The 27,765-nt window shown below is 47.1% G+C and overlaps 1 protein-coding gene across 4 annotated transcripts in view; it reads left to right on the top strand.

Moving 5' to 3' along the window:
• The window catches only part of tbc1d1 (TBC1 (tre-2/USP6, BUB2, cdc16) domain family, member 1), a 38,783-nt gene extending 14,206 nt beyond the window's left edge, over positions 1-24,577 (top strand). For 3 of the 4 annotated variants that reach the window (XM_060047032.1, XM_060047033.1, XM_060047035.1), the window contains 21 exons: positions 381-1,016; positions 2,776-2,865; positions 3,045-3,149; positions 3,781-3,913; positions 4,255-4,346; positions 5,622-5,732; positions 7,370-7,501; positions 7,719-7,858; positions 8,804-9,076; positions 9,483-9,590; positions 9,770-9,883; positions 10,121-10,254; positions 14,742-14,930; positions 16,952-17,113; positions 17,226-17,384; positions 19,366-19,466; positions 19,621-19,764; positions 20,218-20,377; positions 21,689-21,858; positions 22,539-22,715; positions 22,826-24,577. In XM_060047032.1, the coding sequence (XP_059903015.1) occupies positions 381-1,016; positions 2,776-2,865; positions 3,045-3,149; positions 3,781-3,913; positions 4,255-4,346; positions 5,622-5,732; positions 7,370-7,501; positions 7,719-7,858; positions 8,804-9,076; positions 9,483-9,590; positions 9,770-9,883; positions 10,121-10,254; positions 14,742-14,930; positions 16,952-17,113; positions 17,226-17,384; positions 19,366-19,466; positions 19,621-19,764; positions 20,218-20,377; positions 21,689-21,858; positions 22,539-22,715; positions 22,826-23,137 (3,642 nt within the window). In that variant the 3' untranslated portion in view covers positions 23,138-24,577. The remainder of the gene's footprint in view (positions 1-380; positions 1,017-2,775; positions 2,866-3,044; positions 3,150-3,780; positions 3,914-4,254; positions 4,347-5,621; positions 5,733-7,369; positions 7,502-7,718; positions 7,859-8,803; positions 9,077-9,482; positions 9,591-9,769; positions 9,884-10,120; positions 10,255-14,741; positions 14,931-16,951; positions 17,114-17,225; positions 17,385-19,365; positions 19,467-19,620; positions 19,765-20,217; positions 20,378-21,688; positions 21,859-22,538; positions 22,716-22,825) is intronic. The other variant, XM_060047034.1, reaches the window with a different exon arrangement.
• Positions 24,578-27,765: the final 3,188 nt, after the last annotated feature.

The following is a 27,765-nucleotide window of genomic DNA, read 5'->3' on the forward strand; positions in this document are numbered from 1 at the left end:
AACCTTCAAGAAGGACAGATTAGTTATTTTAATCAGGCAATACGCTGTTATTTGTTTTGATTTGCACAGGGAAAATGATGGTGTTCTGGTCGGTTGTGCTTGATTTGAAATGAGCTTGTGTGAGGAGAGCAGAGATGTGAACAATTATGAATTCCTATCCAGGTTTTTAAAAGTCAAACACTAGGGGGTACTTTCTTATGTTTTTCATGTTTATATTTGTGTTTCATGTTTCAAAATCCAATTTTTGCCCAATGTTAAAAGACCATCCCCTATTTCTGAAGAACAAAGATGTGCATTAATAAGAAATACAGACCCACGTCCCTGAATATTCATGTTGACACGGCAATACCTGACCTTCTCCGTGTCTCACTCCTCCCCAGGTCCCTGAGATCATCAGCACACTGCGCCAAGCGGGCAAGAGCGCCGCACGCACTGATGATGTCACACCCACCCCCGACGCTTCTCCGCCCACCGCCTCCAGGGGCCTTGCCATCGCCCAAAGCTGCCCCTCCTTTTCCTCCATCTCCGCAACGATGACGACGGCAGCCGGGACGACGACCACGACCACGTCCTCGCTGTCAGCCCCTCAGCTGTCCCCCACGGCTTTCGCCAAGAAGTTTGAGGTGCTGTTCTGCGGCCGCGTGACCGTGGCGCACAAGAAGGCGCCGCCCGCCCTCATCGACGAGTGCATAGAGAAGTTCAGCCAATCGCGTGGCTTGGGGGGCGGGGCCAAAGGCAGTGGTGGCGGGGGGCTTGCGGGCGGGCTGAAGAGGGCGCTGGCCTTCCACTCCAACGGGTCGCTCAGCGACGGCGGTGGCGAGGGGCTGGCAGAGAGCCCAACGGCGCCCAGGCGGCCCCTGCTGTACAAGAGGGACCCCAGCTTCCCCTGTCTGCAGGCCCTGGACGAGAACGGCCTCTCGCCAGAGATCACCCTGAGCCACGCCGACGACGCCCACTGCCACTCCACCGGGGTGCGGCCCACCAGCCTGCAGGAGAACAGGACCATGCTCTTTATGGTAAGGTTTGCATCTCGGAGACGGGTACGCACACAGCCAGAGCCAGGGGATTTAGTGATTTGTAACATTTCTTCTCATTCAGACTGGACCTACAGCAGGCAATGTTCTTTTTGAGGATCTCATTCAGGCAGTTCCTGTAACTGCTCTTGTTATCAGTGTCCGACAGCTCAAGCTACTGCAAACAATTATTATAAAAGAAGGAAGTCCCAGTTTAATCATTTATTTTAATAGTTCAAAGTTTTTATTCAAGGCTTTCTTTCCAGCCCAGCTTCAATTATAGAGGTGTAGTATTTGTACTTCATTACAAAGTCCCTCTTTGTCATTTCCTTGATAGACAGACAGAAAATGAACTCCTACAGACCCTTCTATTTATTTAGTATTTTTATCAGTTACTGAACATACCAAGCTACACCACTGAAACAGACCACTGTGTTAAGAGGCCACTGAGCGCGTGTAAGGAAAACGAATGATGACTAAAGGCACGTTCCGGCTACTCATCACAATGATTTCACCTCAGTGACCTCCAGACTTTTTAATGATTCCTAAGCAATTCCAGTCTTCCTGTATCCCTCCCAAGGCAGGATATGATCCCTGATATGATCCCGTGGCATCGGAAGCTGAGTCAACGCTTCTTTTCACTTTCTGCAATGATAGATATGTGAAGGAGCAGGGGGCGTCGACCATCCCCCCCCAAGATAGCTTAACCCATCTCCATGGTTACATCTGCTTCTGCCTCGACTGCTCAATACTGGCCCAGCTTGACGGGGTTTGACTTGGATTCGGCTAGGATTTTCATTTCCATTAATACCGGGCGACCTGCTCGAAGCTGTGTTCTTAACTGATGCGCTTGTCTTTAGTCGAAGACACGACAAACCTCACACTTAATGTGGTAATCGGGTTGTTTCAGATGGGCGTGACGCACACAATGATATCCACGATGGTTGATTCAGTCTGATGTTCAATATTCCCCCTTTTTGGCTTCCTTGCTCATTGAGAGACGATTTATTTTATATTAGTACAGTATAGGCATTGAAAAAAGTTTCACAAATTTTTCCCCGAGTGTCTCTCGATGTCCTTGATATTAGGGAAAAACTATCTCAAATTGGAAAAATTGCCCAATGTCCGATCTTTAAACCAAGACTAATCTGAAAGACATCTGTTCTATTTCAACAAGCTATTTTGTTCTGCAAGAGACCGTCATGTAACTCAAATCAGAGTGCTCCTACCTAAGCGTTCATTACCATTTATGCTTGTATAGTTATAGGAACGAAAGAATGATATCAAGATGTTGAGGACTCGAGCCATACTCTTTGAGATTGGCGATGCGTCTCATACACAAGAACGCACAGAATATTGTATTTTTATAGGTCTATATTCCTAAAATTTGGCCACCAGGGAAGACCTTACCACAGCCCACTTGGAGGCGGTGCGGGTTCGCTTTGGCCCGACCTTGGAGACGGTCCATCTCAGGCTCCTCGGCACGTTAAACTGGTAGTGGTAGCACAAATCAGTACATACGCTAAGACCCGGCACGGCCAAACAAGCTCATGGAAAAACACCACAGGTCTGATTCCTGGAGCTCCAGTCTGAAACCAAGACTAATGATTGACCTAGAGTCAGCCTCACCACAAATATACCACATCCACCGTGTTCCGCGTGCACCACACTTTGGCCCACGCACAAGAGCCACCCGGAGATTGGCTTTGGGTCAACCTATTGAAGCCTCCTCTTGCTGCATTGTTTCCCTGCTCCCCTCCAGGTCGGGAGGTCCCAGATCTTCTTGGTGAGTCCGGACACCAAGAAGGTGGCCATCGAGAAGAGCTTCAGGGAGATATCCTTCTGCTCCCAGGTGTGTGTGTGTGTGTGTGTGTGTGTGTGTGTGTGTGTGTGTGTGTGTGTGTGTGTGTGTGTGTGTGTGTGTGTGTGTGTGTGTGTGTGTGTGTGTGTGTGTGTGTGTGTGTGTGTGTGTGTGTGTGTGTGTGTGTGTGTGTGTGTCACTGAGCAGTTTGCGTGTGTCTCTCTCCACAGGGCATTCATCACGTGGATCACTTTGGCTTCATCTGCAGAGAGACGGTGGACGGAGCAAGCTGCCATTTTGTCTGCTACGTCTTCCAGTGTACAGATGAATCTCTGGTGAGGGACGTTGGCCATGTCAACAACAGGCCGGGGCAAAATTATGCCCAGTATGCGTGAACGGGGTGGGCGGACTGGTGTGTGTATTGGGGGGGAGGATTATTCAATCAAAGGGATTATTATTCTATGCAGATATGAATAGCGGCACATTTTCCCTAGGGGCCTTTTTCTGTATTCTAACAGATTTGAGTGATAAGGGTGTTTACAATCGCTCCTTTCACAACCGTCCTCGTTACAGTTAAGTATCTTTATTGGTCATTAAAATGCAAATAACTTGTAGCCAAAGACCGCTGGCAATTATTTCCATTCCACATTTCCATAAAATGCTCACAGTTTGAAGTTGCAAGCAGGTAATGTGATCGACACATGTGCATGTACTGTATCCTATGTACAGTATGTGGCTCTTTCTACTGATAGTTTGGGCTTAATATAAATGCATTTTTGTCTATCTATCCTACTCTTTTGTCCTGGCCCTTTTGAAATGACATTACCCTAATTTTCATTACATCTAATGAAAAACCAACCTGGAAAAATACTTGGAACTGGTCGGCAAATTTTTGAACTTTTGAATCAGTCTGAAATCGCCCAGCGGGGCACTGGTGACCTTTAGTTTCCCCTTTGTCCCCCGCAGGTAGACGAGATCATGCTCACCCTGAAGCAGGCGTTCTCGGTGGCCGCCCTGCAGCAGAGCGTCCGGACCCAGAGTCAGCAGTGCGACAGCTGCCCCATGCAGCAGCTTCACCGGCTGTGTGAGAGGATAGAGGGTGAGACGCCCCAACCGCCCCGAGACACGGCTTCTCCGGGACCATCATTATTGTATTTTATTTATTCAAATCATGTGTCGATTTTTGTCTAAAGGCTGGTAAAGGGGATGGTCACAATGTTCATCGCACAATCTCAAGATACTATCTTTTTTAATTCTGATTCCCCTTCGCCATGGAGACCCACGCTGCGATCCACTAATGGGACGTCATTGATCAAACTGCAACGGCATTCAGTGTGAAATCAGTTTGTCCACTAATAACTTTGTTTTTCTCGGTCAGCATTTTGAGGTATGCTTCCCCCTTGACTCTTGCACGCTTTGGAAAATGGTTCAATGTTTCAGGTCTCCAGCCGTCAAAAACCAAGCTGGAGCTCCAGAGACACCTGGCCACCCTGGACAACGAAGCCCAGGCCGCCGTCTTCGAGAATAAAATGGTAGAGAGAGAGAGAGAGAGAGAGAGAGAGAGAGAGAGAGAGAGAGAGAGAGAGAGAGAGAGAGAGAGAGAGAGAGAGAGAGAGAGAGAGAGAGAGAGAGAGAGAGAGAGAGAGAGAGAGAGAGAGAGAGAGAGAGAGAGAGAGAGAGAGAGAGAGAGAGAGAGAGAGAGAGAGAGAGAGAGAGAGAGAGAGAGAGAGAGAGAGAGAGAGAGAGAGAGAGAGAGAGAGGAGAGAGAGAGAGAGAGAGAGAGAGAGAGAGAGAGAGAGAGAGAGAGTGTGTGTGTGTGTGTGTGTGTGTGTGTGTGTGTGTGTGTGTGTGTGTGTGTGTGTGTGTGTGTGTGTGTGTGTGTGTGTGTGTGTGTGTGTGTGTGTGTGTGTGTGTGTGTGTGTGTGTGTGTGTGTGTGTGTGTGTGTCATCACCTGCATCAGTGTTTGTGAGGAGTGTACTCTAGTGAGATTCACCACTGTCTGAATCATCCCCGGAGGGCTGTCTGATGCGAAGGCAGCGCTATAACAACCAGTTTATCTGCATTTTCTAACCGGCTTAACTGTAGTAAATCACAGTGGGGTCACATGCTGTATATGTGGGCCTCACACTGGCACACACATCATGCTTAATTTCTGTCAAAAAACATTTCTGCATCTTTCTCCCTCTTTTCATCTTCTGCCTTTTTTTTTTTCGCTTTCTTTTTTTATAGCTTTCCCAAGTTCTCCCCTCGAAGCCATATTTTTTCCTGAAAGAATAATTCTTTGTATAGTGGTGTACTGCTAGGAATAACCTTGAACCAATAAGGCATATCAGTGTGACTGTGTCCCTCAGCCTAAACCTCACTTGTGACTCCACTTCATGGATTATGTTGATGAAGTTGTCCTCTCTTTATCTCAATGTCTTGGATGTAATACATGATGGTTGGTACATGGTGTTTTTATATTGACATGTGATGTCCTGTCTACACTGAACCCAATGTGAAGACTGACCCCTGGCGGCACTGTTGTTGAAGTACAGTGCAAGTCCAATTACATTAGTCATTATATGCTTATTAGTTAAGGGTGTAATGGGGTAATGAGACAATGACTGCAGGCTATACCACATATAATATGAGTGAAGCACACTAAAGGCATTGCATTTTTGGATTGGAAAACACAAAAAGAATAAAATATGGTTTAACCTTAAATATTGTTTTATATATATATGCACCACACTTGTACCACGTCAAATGAACATGCATACAAATTTGTGTCTGGTTGTTCAATAGACAACTGTCTTTCTTCCAGCGGGCCAAGTCTGAGCAGGAGGAGAATGAGATGGTGATGGCCAGTCTGAGGAGCCTTTACGAGGAGCGGCAGAAGGGTCACCAGCACTCTCAGCCTGGGGAGAGTAAGCAGGTGGGTCTCTCTATATGGAGCACATGCTGAGCCTGCAGACCTAGGCCTGAGTCATGTGATTTGAAAGATTCTAGCTGGACTGCAGAGATTGTATAAAGTCTTAGTGTTAGCACTTCCAAATAAGGTCCAGTACGCGATCACAGAGATGATGTCCAGCTGCACCACCTCACAGATCTTCTCTCTCTTTCACTCTCTTTGACTTGCTAACTGCCACTCTCACTGTTTACCTTTCATATTGTACTATATTATTTGACCCCCACTTATCTACAAGTTAAGTTGTTTTTCAGCTCCTTCTGATTGTAGGCTTGTTGTTGGTCTTTCACTGTGTTGTGATACAGTTTATAATAATGCATTAGAATGGGAAATGAACTTTTGCCAAATGATTGCATTGGGAAGGGAAATATAAATGACTCCGGATCTCCATCATGGCTTCTGGTAACTTCAGTCCATTATCTAATGACGTGAATATATCCCTTATCAGCAACGCTATTAATATCTGTTAATTATCCTAACCAGAGGATACCAGATATTGCACAGTGCTTGAAATTAAAATAAACCTGAGCACACACCAAATAAACCTGAGCACACACCAAATAAACCTGAGCACACACGAAATACGGATGAATATTGGGTTTTGGAGTGTAACAAATAATGTAACCTACGAGCTATTAAGCCTATTTAATAGGGGTGTAACGATTCACCGAATCGGTAATCGGTTGGATTATTTATACTTTGGGAATCGGTCGAGTGAAGCTATAGCCTGATATCAAGAAAGCATTGTCAACTAATTTTATTCCGTTTCCATAAGATTATAAAAATGGAATTTGAGGAAGTGGGCGGATTCGTGTGTGTTTGCGCGCCTCTCGCGCACAGGTAAGCCCGTCCCGAGTTGTGAGCGTGTGAAAAACTGCTATATTAAAAATAGAACAATACAATATGTCAGAAAAACTGTGAAACGATTTCCAGTGCACCACGAAACTAAAATCAAACATTTGGAAGTCCATTGGGTTTTATAAGAAGGAGGGGAATATTGACAGAAGCCTTGCTATTTGTAAATTGTGTTGGACAGCGATCAAGTCTATAAATAAATTGATAAATAGAAATGTTGTTCTAAATTGATACAGGTGTCTCCCACTTTTTCCCCATGCCATAAAGAAACAAATATAAAATCTTGAGATTCCATGGTCCCTATACCATATATATTTGTAAGAAGTCAATAGCTCTTTTATAGAAGACTTATTTGAATTAATAGAAAATGAATGTGTTAACATTGAACTAATATTAACTATATCTATCGGATTGAATCATATCTCATCAAATCGCACATTTAGTCGATTCGCATCGAATCGTTCCATATTAAAGTGTATCGTCCCTGAATCGTATCGTAAAGCATGTATCTAGATACGTATCGGAATGTCCTATAAAGGAGCGATGCACACCCCTACTATTTAATATTCCAAATGCTATGGCCGCAGACACCCAGGTTTATCACGATTCAGACGAGGACTAAAACAAGCAGTGAATCCCACCTAGTTACCCGTCCTCCATGCTTTAATATACACAGAAAAGAAAAATGTCCATGACACTGAGTGGCTTGCATGAGGCCTCAGTGTGTGTCTCTCTGTCTCCCTCTACAGGTCAGCGATGATCCCAACCCAGCAGAGGTGACACAGCAGCAGCAGCAGCAGAGCAGCAGTCGCCAGCGTCTGGAAGAGTTCAAGACAAGAGCCAAGCGCTCACTCACAGAGTCCCTGGAGGGCATCTGGAAGGTCTGTGGGTCTGGATTCGTACTCATGCGTATGTTATTTAATGAATTTCCCTGATAAATGGCATCAGCGACGCGCGTGTGTGTGTGTGTGTGTGTGTGTGTGTGTGTGTGTGTGTGTGTGTGTGTGTGTGTGTGTGTGTGTGTGTGTGTGTGTGTGTGTGTGTGTGTGTGTGTGTGTGTGTGTGTGTGTGTGTGTGTGTGTGTGTGTCCCCCTCCAGGCTAGCAGGAAGCCGGCTCAGAGGGATATCAGTGAGGGGAGCGACGGCTGCTCTACCAGCTCCACCATCACCCCTGAGCAGGGTTCTCTAGATGAACCCCTGCCCCCCTCTTCACCCATACGACCTACCAGCTCCCTCAGGTACAGTCACACACAGTCACAACCTCCCGCACACACTTGTTTTACCATGCGTTTCATGGAATTGATCACCACTGTAGAAAAATCGGACCGGCAGAATCTCAACAAATGCGATTTCATCTCGGGTTCAGAAGAGGACTCAAATCAAATGACAGTCTTCCCATTGTCAATATCCTTCCTCGGCCAACAGTGAACCCAACCTTTGCCAGCGATGGTAACCTTAATCTCTTTACCCTAGTAGGTTGGAAGAAAGGCTTAAACTTCCTGTCCTGACAAATTTATTATAAAGGTTTAAGACCCAAACCTGGATCGTTAGGCGGCCGCTATAGAAAAACATTTGTTGAAATGGTCTTCTGAACCCGGAACAACACAGGACACGCTGATTAACTGATTTCACCTCGAGGAGGTTCGGGTTATGGCCATAGCGGGGTCAAAATTCTGGTTTTGGTGTTCCTTAATGTCCATTGCTTATGGGATGGATCTTTCTGTACAATATACAATGTGCACGATTTTATTGTTCAGTAGTCAATAGAAAACAGAATCAATAGATACTAAATGTAATTGATGATAATTAATGGCAGTAAATTAAGTTCAACTTTCATGTCATGTATTGATAATACCTGTGCTCTGGCTCTCAACACAATGCGCTCATTTCTATAGGCAATATCAAGTGCCCAATGGCTTATTATGCAACAGCAATGTCAGGTGCCTGTGTGTGTGCGTCAGCTTCCCATGGGCCTGGCCTCCGGCGGCGTGTCACGGAGTCAGGCGCTGTGAGGCCTGAGGCGCCGGCTGCGCCTCCTGGAGGGACGGAGTGGAAACGGGGGCATGTTGCTGCTGCCGTCTCGTGGTGTTTTGGATGTCCCCCTGTTTGAAGCGAGTGACGTTTGAGTAATGTCCTTTCCCCCCCCCCCGCCCCGGGTGTTGATGCCGTGCCTCTCGTCACAGGGGCCACAACTCCACCGGGGACCTGAAGCGGCTGGACCCCTGCTCCTCTCCCCTCTCCCCGTCCCCCGGGGGCACGCCGCAGCAGCAGCAGCAGCAGCAGCAGCAGGGTTTCCGCCGGCGGGCCAGCACCTACAGCCACCCCCCGACCCCCACCTCCGCGGACCCCTCGCCGGCCCACACGGACCCCCTGGCGCCCCAGGACCTGACGCCCGGGTCCAAGCCCAAACTGGTGCGACACTACTCCGTCAGCACGGACACGCCGCACCAGAGCAAGTAGGTGGTGGTTGGGTTGGGTTGGGTTGGGGGGACACATTCTAATATGTTCACATATTAGAATATTAGAACTAAACAGAAAATGTGTTTGCGATCGCTTTACTCTGGGTCGCGTGTACACGACGCGACGCACATGCGCGCGCACACTTCCTGTCCAAGGATGAGTCGCTTCCTGTCCACCTCTACATGCAGCATGAGTCGGCTTTGTTTCCATTTCCCTCTTTGAAACCCAGCATTGTTTTTTTTGTTTGGTCTGTGCGCTATCAGTCTTTGCGGAACATTTTCTTTAGCTTTATCTATCGTATAACGTCATTCTCTATCTCTGTTTTTCTTCATCTCTCTCTCGCTCCTCGCTCTCACTCTGGCTCTCTCTCTCTCTCTGGCTCTCTTTCTCACATGGCCTCAGACTTTCTTCAGACTCGTGTCTTCCTCCTCCCTGCTCCTCATCTCGCTCTCCTCCCCCTCCCCAGCACCCCTCCCCCCCCTCGTCGGGGGGGAGACTCAACAGGAAAAGGTGAGCGTCGTGGGGGGGGGGGGGTCCCTCCCTCCCGTTCCTTCCTTCCAGCGGTCATTCCATATCGTCCCTTCGGCTCTATCTTCCATGCTGTGACCTTCCTTTGTTTCCCCCTGGCTTGTACTGTTCTCCTTCTCCTGTCCCCTCTCTTCCATCTCGTCCTCCCCCACCGTCCCCAGTCCTCTGGGAGGCCTGCGTGCGCGTCTACGCTCCTCTTCCTCTGTTCCCAACTTCCTCAAATTCCAGTTCCTGGCCCCCGTTCAGGAGAACGATAGTCCAGAGCTCAAGAGCAGGTACACACGCGCAACCATGAACTGACTGGGAAACACGCACTGCGCCATCGCTGCGGATGTTGGATTGTGCTTGGTTTAGTATTTCTTGCCCTCGATATGCGATATATATCCTTCTCTGTGTATGCAAGCTGTGTGATGTTTTAGCCATTTGTGTCTTTCTCTGACTGTGTGTGTGTGTGCGTGTGTGTGTGCGCGTGTGTGTGTGTGTGTGTGTGTGTGTGTGGGGGGTATATCTAGCGATGTGGCCGCCCTGTCGAGCCCTGGGCTGGTGCATGTGGTCGGGGAGAGTCCTCTGCGCAGCCAACGCCACTCGTGGAGACAGCAGATCTTCCTGCGTGTTGCAACGCCACAGAAGAACTCTGATTCCATCGGTACGTAGCCTACACACAAAGATGCACAACACATGCGCACGCACACCACACACAAAGATCAAAAAAGGTTACACTGTGATACAAAATCATGACTTTAGAGCTAAGCTAATTGAGCTAATGTATCTTTTTCTAATATTGTAGCATAGCTTAGAAAAAGAGGATCTTTGATAATGAAGAGAAGTGACTTTAATTAGCCTTCACTCCTGAGTTCTAACATTTAATCTCATCTCACATGGCCATGGAAACACACAAACAAAACCAAAGCTAAAGCCACCAGAGGACTACACGTCTATGCATGCATGCGCACACATGAATTCCAAAAGGGTAGTTTCACTGTGGATACAATTATTATCATATTTGTAACATTTGCAAACATTATCAATTTCAGAAGCTGGCCTTGCCTTAATAATATACACCAGGGGTCGTCATTTAAAATTGAACAAGGTCCAGTTACTAAAAATTCCTTCCAAGAAAGGTCCGAACCTACCACGTCCTAATAGCCTTCTTTTGTCAAATACAATCAACACGGCATATTACCTTATAATTTCAGATGTATTTATTTTCAATTTCCAAATAGCTTACTTTTAACCATGAAAAACTAGTAAGACAAAATAACGCACATTAACATTTCAAGTAAATTTAACGGGTCCATTAGGCCTGCAATTCAAGTAAACATAAAAAGTGCATAAGGCCTACATGTGAAGTAAGCAGAACAGGAACACTAGGCCTACACTTCAAATAAACACAAAGTGCATCAGGCCTACATTTCAAGTAAGCAAAACAGGTACACCAGGCCTACATTTCAAATAAACACAAAAAGAGCATTAGGCCTTCATTTCAAGTAAGCAAAACAGTGTCTCAAGTGGTGTTAGACCCAACAGGGCCTCACAGATCTCTTTCTTGTCTTGATGAAACAATCACACATAAACCAAAAGCTGGGCATTATCCGTTACATCTGAAGACTCATCAATGGCTAAGGATGGGGCACTCTGAACAGCCGCATGAAGCTGTGACAGTGCGTCATCTGATAACATTTCAGATTTTCTGGTTGTCGTTGCAGCTCACATTGGGATTTGCTTAGGGTTAAAGGGTTAACGCTAACCCTAACCCTTTTTTCACACAATTCATCCCTTTGTTTACCTTCAAGTAACGTCTCGGCAGCGGCGTTCAAGCACTCCTTCACAACAGTCGTGTCACTGAAAGTTTTTTTATGTTGCCCCAAAATCCATGCAATCTTAAGTGAGCATTCATTTGCTCGTTGCTGGCCTGTAAATGAGTGTGTGAAGACACGCGTAGACCTCTCATACTGAGCTCTCAGCTCGGGTATTTTCCACGCTCTTACTTCTGACTTCTGGGGATACTTTTCCTCGAAGGATCTGTGTTTGGATTCGTAATGCCGCTTAATATTCCCGCGTTTTATCAGCGCCACGGTTTCAACACATAAAAGACACAACAAACGTTTTGTACTGCCTTGCTGGAGAATGAACATGTATTGGTCAGTCCATTCATCTTTTAAAATGTCTGTTTTCGGGGTCAACTTTCCTTATTTTCGAGCAAGCCATTTTCTCATTCCAAATCGCTCTTCCGGCTATTTTTTTGAGTGACGATATTACGCACATGCCGTGACAGACGGAGGGAGGGGGGGAGTTCGGTGAGTGCATGATCTTCGTTGATCTTCAACGAAGATCATTGCTTTTTGCTGTTTTTATGCTGTACTACAGACTATTCTGCCTTTCAATTTGCATTTCAGTGAGAAATGATTTTACTAACATAATCATGCTTTGTATAGTGAAGTCATAAAAAAAAAAAAAAAACATTGGTCATGGGTCCGGATAGGACCATCACTTGGTCCGGACCCGGACCGCGGTCCGCCGTTTGGAGATGCCTGATATACACTGTCCACTGAGTGGCGCCCTTTCATTTGAGTTGAGTGCTTACTCAAAATATACCACATGGTGTGCATGTAAGAGACATAACTCTTGGTTTTAGTAATGACTTCATTGACCATAACATTCCCTGTCCACAGCCCACCATTTTAGAAAAAGCAACCGTTTAAGATACGGTTTCGGACCAGAGAACTGGACCTTTAGTTTTTTCACCAAATATTTACACCTGACTAGAGTACACTCGAAGAATGTAATGTTTTATCAAATGTACAAATACTTGATTAACCATCAGTTACTGCTTTGAAAATTTCTGCGCTTATTCAGACTGTTTGGTCAGTGGCAACTTAGGTTTAAAATAGATTTAAACAAAACAACAATTTTTGAGTAAGTTTTCCAAATGTAATTCATTCGGAAAACATTTGGACTACTCACTGTTGGTGTTAAGCTGCTTGTTAAAGTACCCTTTAATAAGGGAACAAAACATGTATTATACAAATCACAGTTGTAAATACCATAGTAAAAATCAAAAATTTTATTTTCAGATACTATAAGCATAAGTCGTTAATTCCCAGTGTAGAAGGATGGAGTTTGGTAACAAGAATGTTACCATGGTCTTAAAAACGAACAATGTATACTCGTCTATCTGTGTTGATACGAATTGGGACCAAAGGAAGTTCATACTTGCGTCTGCTGACTTGTTGTCGTCGGCAGTGAACTGAAGTGAATGTATATGCTGCAGACTTGTTTTCAGTGTTCTTTCACTTTAACTATAGCCGATGATAGCTTAAAGAAAAAGGCCACTATACTAATTCTACGTCTGCACCTATAGGTGGGTCCGAGCCCCCTGCCTGCCGTGGTGCTATAGGTGTCGTCCGCTGCCACCTGTAATTATCCCTGTTTGTGTGCAGAGCTGCGTATACCACAGCAAGGCATGCCGCTGCATGCATTGCTTCAGAACTTCCTTTTTCTGATGATTACACATGTAAATTGTATGTGTGTGTGTGTGTGTGTGTGTGTGTGTCCATGTACACTGTTTGCGTTGGGTGTATTTGACAACGGAGCAGGTGTTGACAAGAGGGAGAGAGAGGGGTCGGGCTGGTAGGCTTAGACACGCTCCGTTTGCCAGCTAAAGCAAACTGTCTTCGAGGGAAACGGATGTCAAATGTTGAAACTTCAATCGCAGAAAATGGTTAGGTTACGCTCGGTCACTGGCACGTATACAAGTACTGCACGGTGTCAGGTCAGGTCGTGTCCATTATTGCCTGACAGAAAGGTATGCATTTTGTACCGTACGACCTTTGAATTGAAACATCCAATGTGAGCCTTTTAAGAAGACACCTGTTGATCTTGGCCTGAGTCCAGATATTGTTGCTGAGCTAGCCCAGCTAGTCAGGGTGGCCAAATTGTTTTGCAAGCCAGCGTGATGTGAGATGTGATATGTGATTTGTGATGTTTAATTCTGCACACAGTGGCTGGGTGTGTATGTGATTACGTGTTGCTGAGTACTTGTATGCGTGAATTATTGGGTGTGTCTTGTGTGTGTCTGTGTGTGTGTGTGTGTGCATCTCCTCCTAAGGTCATGTTGACAGACCCCACACGGACCGCGCCACAGGAAAGCGCCGGCATTTATTGACCGTGTCTGTGTGTGTGTGTGTGTGTGTGTGTGTGTGTGTGTACGTGCATGCACATGTCTGAGTTTACAGGCAGGCTGGGCGTTGGCCCTGGCCAATTTTAAGTGTTTGCTCAGGGCGTGGATGGTGCCATAGTGTGGGTGTTTGTGTGCGCGTGTCTGTGTGTTTCCTATAAGAGGTCACTCCTTCCGCAGGCTTGAAGGGACGTTCTGTTTCAGGGAAACGGCCTTAAAGACGTGTGTGTGTGTGTGTGTGTGTGTGTGTGTGTGTGTGTGTGTGTGTGTGTGTGTGTGTGTGTGTGTGTGTGTGTGTGTGTGTGTGTGTGTGTGTGTGTGTGTGTGTGTGTGTGTGTGTGTGTGTGTGTGTGTCTCTTGCATCAACATTGTTCTCGTAGTGTCTACTGGTTTCAACATGCCTTGGGTTTATGTGACTCAGACACAATGTAAATGTGTACTGGCTTAGGCAATATCATTGTGGTTCAGAGGGTGCAACCTGTGCCCTGATTTATATATAAAGAACATCGAGCAAGTGCCCTCTTGCAAGGTATTTTGAGGGTTGGGATCCACCCTATAGTTTGAGGTCACACACATGCACAGCACAAAAGTGTGTGTGTGTGTGTGTGTGTGTGTGTGTGTGTGTGTGTGTGTGTGTGTGTGTGTGTGTGTGTGTGTGTGTGTGTGTGTGTGTGTGTGTGTGTGTGTGTGTGTGTGTCTTAGTGCACGCATTCAAGTTTGCGTTTCACAGCTTTCCCTAAGTGGATGATTGCCAGCCGACAAAGACACAGGTCACATGTTCCCTGCTTAGAGATGCAACAGACTCTGTGTCCTTGGCCTTGTTGAAATACATCTGTAAATCTAAAGATCTATAGATATATTGATTTAGATATAGGAAGATAAAGATGGATGGATATAGAAAGATTATGCCTCTCAACTTGTCTCCTTCTCTGTCTCCGTGTCTGTCTCTCTCTCAGAGCGGGGGGAGGGGGGTCTGGAGGCATACGGCGGTGCCGAGGGAGGGGGCGCCGGGGCAGACCCCGCCCCACCCGGCGCGCCAGGCGGGAAGAGGAAGAGCGGCGAGGAGCTGAGGGAGCTGTGGAGGAAGGCCATCCTGCAGCAGATCCTGCTGCTCCGCATGGAGACGGAGAACCAGAGGCTCCAGGGTAAGAACACCGCACGCACGCACAGCCCAATATCATCTTTTGGTGCCTTTTGTGCACGTGGGCATCGCAGGTCCTCTCTCCGGGAGGGGGGCCGGGGTCAGGGGGGCTTGCTATCCGAATGAATAGCCAGATAAAGGAGGCGCTAACACACCACGCCCATGGTGGAGCAGCCACACTCTGCGTTGCCCCGGGCAGGACAAAGTGTTTTCACACGGGTGGCCACGGCGGATAGGCTTGGGACCGTCTATGCGGTGACTGTCAGGCAAGTGACGCCGGATGTCAATGGCAGCGAGGAGGGCCTGTCTGCTCCTGTGTTGGGTCCCCACCCAGGGCCAAACCCAAAATAGAATGACGTCTAAATGTGTTTTCCTTTTTTGTGATTACACTTTAGTTAATAGGCACTTAGTAATTATACAGGTGTGTGTGTGTGTGTGTGTGATAGTTAGAGAGATAGTTCTATGGTTGTTATGACCCAGTTGGCTCAAGTTGACAAACACACACCCCCGCATACATAAAGAGGTGACGTGCGCCGACTGTTGAAGACGAAACCTGTGCCCAATCCTACTCCACACCCACGCCTTCGGTAGCTCTCACACACCCACAATATTCCGGAACCCACAGGGTGTTGTTCTACAGAATGTAGGTCAATATTGACGTAGCATCGCTTTACCTCTCTATTAGCCATACGCAGGCACTAACACGCGCACACAAAGACACACCAACACGATTTTACCATTTGGTTTTAGGTTGTTTTTGATTCCAACCTTGGGATGTGTTCTTCCAGTGGGCCCTTTGTTTGTCTGGGTGGAGCCAGGGCATGCCCCGTCCTCTCTCTGTCTCCCTCTCCCTCCCACTACCTCTCTCTGTCTCCCTCTCCCTCTACCTCTCTTTCTCTACCTCTGCACTACCACCGAATTTCACGCCTCTGCCATTGTGTTTCAACGTGTGGGAACCCGAGTCTGCTGTCAGTCACCGTATGTTATCGTAGGTAGGGCGTTTCAGTGGAAACGGTCAACCAACCCCCCAAAAGGTTTTTGGTTATTTTTTTTCAGAAAATGCTAGAAAAGTGTGAATGACAGAATATAAAGACCGGCATAGGGGGGTTGGGGGCTAGGGGGTACAAAGCCCTTTGTAGACAAAGAGTCACACACCCCTTTCCCCTTTTAGTATCAGCGTTTGTTATTTTTCTTCTCCCCTCCACTGCGTTGGCGGGGGAACTTTGGGATGAGACGGCTGACATCATAGTGACATGGAGGCGCCATGTGAGCCAAGCGGAGCCAGTGTGCGTCTCCTCCACTATGTTTTGTTCCCACCTGTGTCAGATAACATCCTACCCTCTGCTCCCAGCTACGCAAGCGCACGCACGTGCGTGCTTTGTTAGCCTCGGGCCGTGACTCACATAAACGCCTATTTTTGGTGCCTTACCTTTCTTGGCAAACAACCTTGGATGGTATTCGATCCGGTTGTCTATTTCGGTTGGAGATTGAGTCACCCAATCACCCAATCTTTTTTTTTCATCGGGGTAGCGGCCGAGACAAGCTGACGGCGTGAGGGTGTGAGCGGGGGCGCGGAGGTCGCAGGCCGTTGAACCGCTTTGTTTGAAATAAAAATGTTGGCCGGTGCAGGTAGTGACAGCAACAGAGAACAGAGAAGTTGTGGTTGAAAGCGATGGAGGGATGAGGAAGGGTGTTGTCCAGAGGAAGAGATTAGGTGGTGGCTTGGGCGTTTCCTCACCTTAACCCATTCCAACAAAGTGTTTGTGTGTGTTGCATCATTGGTTCTGGCGCACTATCTTATGTGGGTGTGTGTTTACCTATTTATGTATACAAAGTGTGTGTGTGTGTGTGTGTGTGTGTGTGTGTGTGTGTGTGTGTGTGTGTGTGTGTGTGTGTGTGTGTGTGTGTGCGACTTGACCTACCAGGAGTTTCAATACACAAACTAGTGTGTGTTTCTATATAATTGTATGAATTGTACTGCGTGTACGTTTGCCTCTTCATGTTCGTGTGTGTGTGTGTGTGCAGCCTCAGCAAGCGACCTCCAGAACAAGCGTCTGAAGCTGGACTACGAGGAGATCACGCCGTGCCTAAAGGACGTCACGCTGGTCTGGGAGAGGATGCTGGCGACGCCCGGCCGGTCAAAGGTCAAGTTCGACTCGGACACCATCCACGCGGCCGTCACACAAGGTACCCCGCCCAGAGGGACGGCCCGACGTACCGCGCTGTGTGTGTTGAGGCTATAAGGCTCCTCTCGCCCCCGGCCCTAACGGGGTGTGTTACGTTGTCCCCCGCCGGCCAGGGGTCCCCAGGCCGCAGCGCGGGGAGATCTGGAAGCTGCTCTCGGAGCAGTACGTGTTGAGGCAGACGGTCCCGGCCCGGCCGCCCGCCAACCAGACGCCGTACAAGGACCTGCTGAAACAGCTCACCTCCCAGCAGCACGCCATCCTCATAGACCTGGGTGAGAACACACACACTCTGGCTCTCTCTCTCTCACTCACTCACTCACTCACTCACTCACTCACTCACTCACTCACTCACTCACTCACTCACTCACTCACTCACTCACTCACTCACTCACTCACTCACTCACTGTCACACTCACTCACTCACTCAGAAGACTTGCATAGAGCGATATCAGAAGCCTTACTATTACTACTGTATCAGACATTAACGTTCTCTCCCCGTAGTTCTGCCCCAAACATGTACACCACGCGCCACACGCTCTTAATGGCATCAATCTTTTACACCTGACGCATACTCACGCAAACAGATGTACCCTGTCATTTGAGGCCTGCCAATTGGAATAGTTGTCTATCATTTAGGAGCCCTTTACAGCAACAGGTTTTGCCCACGTGCATGATCTACTCCCTTCAAACGTTGTACATAAGTACACACACACACACACACACACACACACACACACACACACACACACACACACACACACACACACACACACACACACACACACACACACACACACACAATGTAAGCTTCTGACAGCCCCAATGACGCCACTGTCTATTTCGTCTGTCAATCGCATTACTCTCGCTCCAACAAAAGAGGGCGGAGCTACAATGTACTTGCAATTATTATTTCCCGGTTCAGTCGCCTGAACAGGCTCTGCAGACAAAATGTCAGAAGAACACCGATACAATCTAAGTTCGAGGAAGCAGGTCGGTTGGAATGAACAGTGGGTTCAACAAATAGTTGAAACTCAAACTGGACGCCCGACTATTCAGAATGCATCTTTAACCTTTTACCTTCTTCTCTTCAAGGGTTCTCCCTTGAGAACCCTTGAAGGGTTCTCAAGGTTACACTAGTTGTTGTTAGGTTACACTAGTTGTTGTTGTTGTTGTTGTAGTTGTTATCACTATTTCCTATCGGAGCAGTGAAGGAAAAGGTGCTGGAAACTGTTAAAGAATTGATCTGAACACCTGAGACACACTCGTGTCTCTCGGGGGTCGAGGGGAGAGGGGGAGGGGGAAAGAGGGGGATGTCAACGCGACTCCTCTGATTGCAGGGGGTTACAGAGATTCCTCTGTTGCACTGTTCTGTCCTGCGGCTCATTCCATACACTGAAATAAACATGAGACCCTTTCCTTCACTTTACTTACATATACATTATTATTTTATGTAAAAGCATATTTAATTTCATTCTGGTGTTGGGTTGGATCCATATTTCATCTATGATTAGAATATTTATATTTCGGCTGTATTGTGTTGTGTGTTGTGTTCGCTCGTTGTGTTTATTTTGGTCCATTCACGCTGATGTTTCTGGCTTGAGGTGAGCAACTGTAACAAAAATGTTCCTCATCCGTGAATAATGCAACTTGCACTTGTAACTGGACAAATATGCACCCAGTCTTGTTGCTGTCTGTAGCAAGGGGCCTCACACAGTCTGGTTTACTTGAAACACCCCCCACACACACAATTACGCACTCGGACACAAACCTGCCAATTGTTCCTGATCTCCTGTCCTCATTATGTTGTCAATTTCTTTAAAAGAGCATGCCCCACTCCCCCTTTACACATCCTTCTATTTAAAGAATTCCTTTCCAAGGATGTAGAGACTTGCGTTCACATGCATGCGTCACTCAAACATCCCAATACCTCTGGCATGGCCTGTATGCAAAGTACCTTAAAGTGTTACTCTGGGTGGGACTGAATGCAAAGCACCTTCTACGGTACCATGTTAATCTGTTGTTATTTATCATTAATGGTACAACATTATTTTGATTGTTAGAAAGGTGCAGGGTCTCTATAATTCAGGGACATAATTTTTGTTATGCAGCCCACCGTCCACCACTCGGGAGTGCACTCAAACTCTCAGTACTGTACACGAAACCTATTTAGCCCTCAACATCAATCTAGTTATCTTCCTTAACCTCCTTATTTTTCCTCATCTTTTTGTTATTGTTTTCCTCCTTCCCTTCCAGGGCGAACCTTTCCCACTCATCCCTACTTCCAAGCCCAGCTCGGGGCAGGACAGCTGTCCCTCTATAATCTCCTTAAAGCCTATTCACTTTTGGACCCTGAGGTACAGTGTTTACATTGATCGATTGATTCATCTTTGAATTGGTCTTCTGTCCGTCTGTCACCACTGAACTGATGACCTTGTGTATTTCTGAGCGGCAGCCGATGAGGTCCATGTGTCGTGTGTGTTGAGCTGCTGCTGTTTGTGCTCGCCGTAGGTGGGCTACTGCCAGGGCCTGTCCTTCATAGCAGGCGTGCTGCTCCTGCACTTGGAAGAGGAGCAGGCCTTTGACATGCTCAAATTCCTTATGTATGACATGGGGCTGCGCAAACAGTACCGGCCTGACATGATCATACTGCAGGTAATCCACGTCACACACTCGCACACACTGGGGCGCACATGAGTACCCCCATACTTTGTACTATGGCTGTTTGTTTGGCAAACAAAAATGTGTGAACTTGGTTGTTGTTGTTGTTTTGTTGTTTTTTTCTCCTTGTGCATTCTCTTTATTTCAAACCTGCACTCACACACAACGCATCACACACACGCAGGTACACACGCATAAGCACACACACACACACACACACACACACAGACACAGACACAGACACAGACACAGACACAGACACAGACACAGACACAGAACCAGAAACAGACACGCTCACACACACAGAGATATATACACGCACAAGCACACACACACTCACACTGCCACTCATCATGATATGAAAATACCCCCACTTAGTGTGGGCTCTGGTGGTTGCCCTGGGTGGGGTGGTAATCCTTTGCGGTCTGCGGCCCCCCCTCCCCTCAGATCCAGATGTACCAGCTGTCTCGGCTCCTGCACGATTACCACAGGGACCTGCACAGCCACCTGGAGCTGCACGAGATCGGCCCCAGCCTGTACGCCACGCCCTGGTTCCTCACCGTCTTCGCCTCGCACTTCCCCCTGGGCTTCGTTGCCCGGGTCTTTGGTAAGACCCCGCCCATCCCCCACCTCTCCCCCATCTCCCCCCCCCCCCCCCCCCCCAAACAAGGGGGAAGAGGAATACGTTCACAACAGGGGAGCGGCTGCTTTCTGTCAGCAGCAGGCGCCCAGTGAGTGAGCATCCAGGAGCATCGAGGAGCAGGTGGGGGGGGGGTCTAGTTCATTTGGCTCAAGGATGCTCACAGGTATCATTTGGATCAGCTGGGAGTCAGACCTCCCTTAAAGGCTTAGCTATGGTTCCACGTCGACTCAACGCAAGGGGGTCAACGGAACCATTACGTTCTTGCGGACCCTCCTTGCGTCCAACGGTAGGACCTGAGGTACGCCTCCCAAAAACTGTAACCTTCCGTGGAGGCGACGCAGCAGCACCGGCTGTGATTGGTCCGCTCACCAAAACCTGACGCAGAGCCAAAACAGGTTCACGACTGCGACAAAGCGTCTGCTTGTTCATTGCGTCGCTTCAGCGTGGAGCCATAGCCGAGCCTTTAGAGACCACGGGTTCATGCTTGGACCCCTCTATCTCTGGGGAGCCTTTTAGCCAAGGACCACTAAATATTTATACTTTCTCATTTACCATGTCAAACACAGCTCGACATGTGCATATTGCGCTGTATTGGCGCCAAATACAGCGTCTCCTTCGAATGATCGACTGAAACACACACAAGGCATTTGGCTAGCTACCACACACAGACAGACAGACACTCACACTGGCCCGCCACATGTTGGGAACGATTAGCCAGGGATAATGGTTAATTGTCTAAATTAAAGAATGTAGGGGGGGGGGCTTTAAATCATTGCGTTCCATGTCAGTATTTTGAAACTGGCCCAACTCGTTCTGGGCCTAATGACGCTTCAGCTGTTGAGGATTTGCTGGCTCTGCCCAATTCCAGCTCCTCTTTATCACTGACCTTTCGTGTGTGTTCATAAAAGCTCACATCTACACCCTCCCTTCTCTAATGGCTTGTTGTTTTCTCCTGTCCCTGCCCATTGTGCACACAGTACACACACACACAGTTGGACACACCCATGTTTTCTTCTAAACTCTCGAGTGCCGCTGACGTGATGCGGATCTCTCTGCTAACGTCACGTCATCCATCACAAAAGCGAGCCAAAAGTCACTGGATCAACTTGTTAAGCTGCACTTTTGAGTGCTTACACGTGCTGGCCTTTCCAACCTGGGCGATAAACAGTCTTTGTTTAAACCCGCCTCCGACCTTGACAGTGATGGGTGCCAATGTCCGTGACACCTCGCCCTGGGGATCCATATTCACCCCTGGCCGTCCCTCTCCATCCCCAGACATGTTGTTCCTGCAGGGGTCCGAGGTGATCTTCAAGGTGGCCCTCAGTCTGCTGGGGAGCCATAAGCCACTGATCCTGCAGCATGACAGCCTGGAGTCCATCGTGGACTTCATCAAGACCACCCTGCCCAACCTTGGACTGGTGCAGATGGAGAAGACCATTAACCAGGTGTGGTGGGTGTGTGTGTATGTGTGTGTGTGTGTATGGGGGGGGGGGGGGGGGGGGGGGGGGTTGTTCTATTGAAAACGTTGGCTATCATAGCAATCATTCACAGTGTCACTCTTCCGGCATCATATACCACTGCCACGAGATCGAATTGTCAGGTTGGAAATGTTGGTATGTGTGTTGGATCCAGGTAACTTGATCGAATGCAGTCAGGTTGAGTTGAGCAGTAGGTTGAGTCATCTTTTTAACGAGGTCCCTTAGATACCATTTTGTCAATCACACTTATTTGTCTTATTGCTATTTAATTTACTGTTTACTCTTTGAGCAGACAGTTTTATTGCTCAACAATAGGACCATAATTTGATTGATGTATTTTATTTTCTCGGTGACTGTGCTATAGTTGTAATAAAACATGTGGGTGTTATATTGCTTAACTAACCCCAATAAATACCAATAAATATCCAGAGGCAGACAGTTTCTGGCGACAAAGTTTAGTGATCTCATCTTGACATTTTGACTTCATTAGTCCAATCATCGTGTGTGTGTGTGTGTGTGTGTGTGTGTGTGTGTGTGTGTGTGTGTGTGTGTGTGTGTGTGTGTGTGTGTGTGTGTGTGTGTGTGTGTGTGTGTGTGTGTGTGTGTGTGTGTGTGTGTGTGTGTGTGTGTGTGTGTGCACACGGCAGGTGTGTCAGATGGATGTCTCCAAGCAACTTCAGGCCTACGAAGTGGAGTACCACGTCCTACAGGATGAGTTGATGGACACGCCCCCTACCCTCAGCCAATCCCAGAGGGTCGCGCAGTTGGAGAGGACCAATCAGAGCCTCCGGCAGCAGAACCGCGACCTGCTGGAGGAGCTGCAGGTACACTGACAGACGGACGGAGAGCTAGAAGACACACTCATTAGCTTGTTTAGCTATTCAGCCCTTACACTGTGTACCTGTACCCACCCCCTGCCCTCTCTACCCCCCAGGTATCCCAAGCACGCGTGGCGGGCCTGGAGGGCCGGCTGGAGGGCCTGGCGCGGTCGGAGGGCCAGCTGAGGGAGCAGGTGTGCGGGCTGGAGGAGGAGGCGCGGGGGCTCCAAGGAACCGTGTCCCGGCTGCACACCCTCCTCACCGGCCTGGGGGTCCACACCTCCGCCGAGGGGGAGCTGATCGCCCGTCCGCGCTCCCCCGACCAACAGCGGCCCTGGGCGGCTGGGCACCCCCCCGGTACAGAGGGGCTGGGGAAAGGCCCCCCGGACCCTCTGCCTGAACCTCTGGCACTCCCGGGAGGGCTGTAGCCCCCAACCCCTCACACACACGCAGAACAAAGCAAGACAGAAAATAAGAACAGAACTTTATTCCAAACACTAAGTTGAGATGAGGAGGACCTGGACTGTTAGCCATGCCCCCCCCCCCCCCCCCCCCCCCCCCTCCATCCATAAGTAGAAAGCCCAGCAGGCTGGGAAGGCGTGTCGATGTATCCCACCCTATCACCTCGCCCCAGGCTCCGACTACGCCGCTCACGGCCCTGGAAGAGAGGGAAGGCCAGAGAAGGGTGGTTCCCTGCGACACGGGCTCCAGGAGCCGAGGAGATCATGTAGCCCTCAGAGAGGACTAGATTCCCCCGGAGTGGGAGACCCAGCACGCGGAACTCGCTCTGGTTATATTTCCTTGTTCCTGGCCTGTCGTGAGAAAGCCACGCACACATGCACGCGCACGCACGCACGCACGCACACACACACACACACACACACACACACACACACACACACACACACACACACACACACACACACACACACACACACACACACACACACACACACACACACACACACACACACACACACACACACACACACACACACACACACACACACACACACACACACACCACATGTATCATGCCACCACAGGTTGTCTGAGAGGTGTTCTGTACCACCGACGCAGTGAATGTTTGTCGAGTCCCCAAAGAATTTTCCCCTGACAGAACAAAGTGAGAGGATGCTCTGGTGGTGACAGAAACGATATCAATCACTCCCTAAAAAACGCAACGCTGAGACCGGGCCAAAAAAGAAAAAAAGGAGCAGGTATTCAAATATCAAACTGGCAAGACGCAACATTGAGATCTTTGGCGTGTCGTGCGTTCACAGTCTCTTGAGCCGTCAGTGTTAAGTCAAACAGCTGGAACTGTAATATAATGGTTAGCTTATCTGGTGTTTGCTGTTTACACTTCACATGTACTCATTGTCCACTTTCATATGTAAACTCTCGGGATGACTGATACGAGACGATGAGTGACTCGCTCTGAGCTTCTTTTCCCTGCATGCTACGCGTGTACAAGCGACTGAGCACAGGGTCAACACCTGCCTAGTGGGTGTCTGCACAATATTGTTTTTTGCCAAATTCAAGAAATATTGGAATTAGTCTGAGAAAAGCTAATCTGTACATCAGCTAATATTCCTGCCTGCTGTAGTGTGTGTGTGTGTGTGTGTGTGTGTGTGTGTGTGTGTGTGTGTGTGTGTGTGTGTGTGTGTGTGTGTGTGTGTGTGTGTGTGTGTGTGTGTGTGTGTGTGTGTGTGTGTGTGTGTGTGTGTGTGTGTGCCATTTACACTGTAAAGACTCCTTGCACAAGTTTTTTGTTTTCTTTTTAAATGGTTTCAATTGTGTAGTATTGTATTGAAATGTTATTATACACTTTGATGAAATACATTTCCTTAGTTTTCAATACAAGTGAATTCATGTTGTCTTTAATTTTTTGTGTGTGTGCACCTATTGCTCTATTTGTTTATTGGTACAGCTAGATGTAGGGCTTATAGATGTAGTAGTCCTCTCACTGCATTTTAAATGCCATGCCATTCTTGCTTTGTTTTTGAAGCGATGGTAGAATTTGTTGAGGGGTAGGAACATAGAAATGTTAGGTTGGCTCTCGGCCTCAAATTTTCTTATTACTGATCCACTCATTTTCAATGCCTGTGGAAATTCACCTGAAGAGATATGTTGACTACAATAGTGTATGTGATTAGGCCTTTTAAATCATTTAAGTTGCTAGACGGCAGAGCCTCAGGGCTACAGGTCAAGGCTACAACCATGCTCCAGAGTTTAAGGTCATTTGGAACCCATATTATTATTATTAAACGTAGAGGGGATACACAAGTTTGTCTGATTTGAATGTACTTCATGGCTCATTCTCTGGATCAAAATGCAAAATCCTGACATGAATCAGTGTAAATGTGTTCTGGAGCCAGTGGAGGGTCAGATAGCCTGTCAACTGCTGCATTCAGCTACATAAAATCTTTTGCAGATCGAATTTCTCCAGGGGGATTTTTCTGACCAGTGTTTTAACGTTTGGTGGGTTCAAGTGCATCGATAATGTTTTTTGCTTATTGACAAGACCTAAGTGAGTTTAGCCAACCTAGAGAAGGCCTACATTGTAGGGGAGAACACTACTACTACCTACTAGGTTGATCAGGACTGATCTTAAATGGTCCATCAGCGAAGTGTTCTCACTGATAGTTTGAGATCAGTCCTAGTATGCATGACTATAGTAATAAGGTCCTCAAAGAAAACATAAGTGAGAAAGAAAACCAGATTTTTCAGTTCTCCTTTCTTCCCTAATCTGACCTCACTCATAACTTTGATAATAGAGTGGGTTCAACAAGACCTACCTCACTATTGTTTTGGTCTAACCAAGTTTCGGGTAAAATCATAAATGAAATCCAAGTTTATTCTCTTTGAAATCCTTAATCAAAAGGGATTTGCCTGCTTCAAACCGGACATTTGATAATGCCAAGTTATATATGCTTAAAATAGTTTGGACATGATGAGAATGATTAATCAGATTGCTTAATTCACTGTGCAGGTTGAAGATACTCAAATTCAAAATTATATTTCAGTCATTCATGTTGGGTGCCAACACCAGCTACTGAAACACATATCTTCGTCTATACTGGGCAGATTTATCATGCTGTCTGTGATGGTTTATTTTCCTCATAAAAACTGTTGGGATCAGATGTTCTCTGAATACTGGTGTATAATGCGTGGCCCATTCTCTTCAACATCCAGTAGGACCAGCATTACAGCAGCAGCTTTTACAGTTCAGCTTTTATTCATTACTCCCCTTCAACGTACAGACATTAGCCATCATCAGCCATGTACATGCCCAAACACACGCTGACACGCACATTCTTGACTTTTGATAACGTAGGTTGAACATTACTCTGTAATAATGGCCATTGATTGTGGCATTTTTTGTATTTATTGTTTTTGTGTGAAAGTTTATGTGTAGATTAAGTTGAATCTGCCCTCCTTGAGGGCTGAGTATGAGAGAGAGAGAGAGAGAGAGAGAGAGAGAGAGAGAGGGAGAGGGAGAGGGAGAGAGAGCGAGCGAGTGTCTCTGCATATGTGGTGGTATTTGTTAAGGTAGTGTTTTTTAAGTTTTTTTAAAGCATATTTACTTTTGTTACGCTTCACTTCCAACTCTGCACCTCTGTGCTGTTCCTCCCCACTCCCCCACTCATGTGCCTCTGAAGCCGCGCCCAGTGCCTCTGAAGCCACGCCCAGTGCCTCTGAAGCCAACCCCAGACTAAGACTATGACTGATAAAGAAAACAGTCATGGTTATTAGATTTTTTTATCAGCTTATTGTTTTCCGTTATTAAATGGAAGGCCGCTATTCTTGTCAGATAACGAACATTGTAATACAGCGCACCTTCGATGTGCTATAAATCAACATCAAAATAATGATGAATAACGCTGTTATCAAAGAGGTGCCTTGGTGTGGCAGGGGCCTTGGATTGGTGTTCGTTCAAAAGGTCAGAGGATGTCATTAACAGCCCTTTGGAGCTCATAGAGATTCAAATGATGGATGGAGACAAATGATGCCCTTATCATTGTCGGCCTTCACCGAGATCAACCTTTAATGGTTCTAATGGAGAAGAAGGCTGAGGTTTCCCTCCACATCAGGCTTTTGGTTCAGATGTTTTCAATCCATAAAACTGTTCTCCATACAACATGTCCGTAATAGTGGATGCATGTATTTGTATGCATGTGAACATCAATTATATCTGATGGGGTGTGTGTGTGTGTGTGTGTGTGTGTGTGTGTGTGTGTGTGTGTGTGTGTGTGTGTGTGTGTGTGTGTGTGTGTGTGTGTGTGTGTGTGTGTGTGTGTGTGCCTGTGCATGTAGGCAACATCCGTACGTGTTTAATGTCAGCATGCTACCTATCCTTCCCATATCTGTACAGGTAGTCATCATGTTCCATTGCATAATGTTTCCAGTACCAAACATGCCACTGTAATCTGTTATCAGATGACATCTTTATTGACCTGCTATTGATCAAACAGTGCAATTACGTGTCAAGTTCCCTGACAGTTTGTTATAAGTAATTGTCGAATGGTATTTTGATTTATATGATGTAGTACTTTCAATGTCAAACTTTGTGAAACACTAATAATAATAATTTAATATTAATTAAAGGATAGACCTCCTTATAAGTGTGCAATTACCTCATTGAACTCATAGGATGAAAAATAATGTTGCTAAATGATGGTTTAATTGCACATATTGACTGACGCCATTCCTTACTTGTACCAACACAAATGCAGTCTGAGACCAGAGGATGGGCCCCTTTACTTATTATTGTGGGAGCAATGGGTTCAAGGACCTTTGCAGGCCTCTCATATAATTTTTTATTGCTCTTGATTGGTTAAATTATTCATTAGTGACACTGATATCCGTTCAACGGAACAACTATCTCACACCTTTTTAAATGAACATTAAACTGTTACCCATATAATAAGCGTCATACTTCACTTCATATGGGTAAACAACAACATATGCTAGCATAGCCGTACATGTTAATAATGTAGATATACATGCTACTAGCATAGCTATGCATGCTGCTTAAATACTGCTTAAAATGCTA

Source organism: Gadus macrocephalus, chromosome 3 (genome assembly GCF_031168955.1).
Source record: "Gadus macrocephalus chromosome 3, ASM3116895v1".
Lineage (NCBI taxonomy): Eukaryota > Metazoa > Chordata > Actinopteri > Gadiformes > Gadidae > Gadus > Gadus macrocephalus.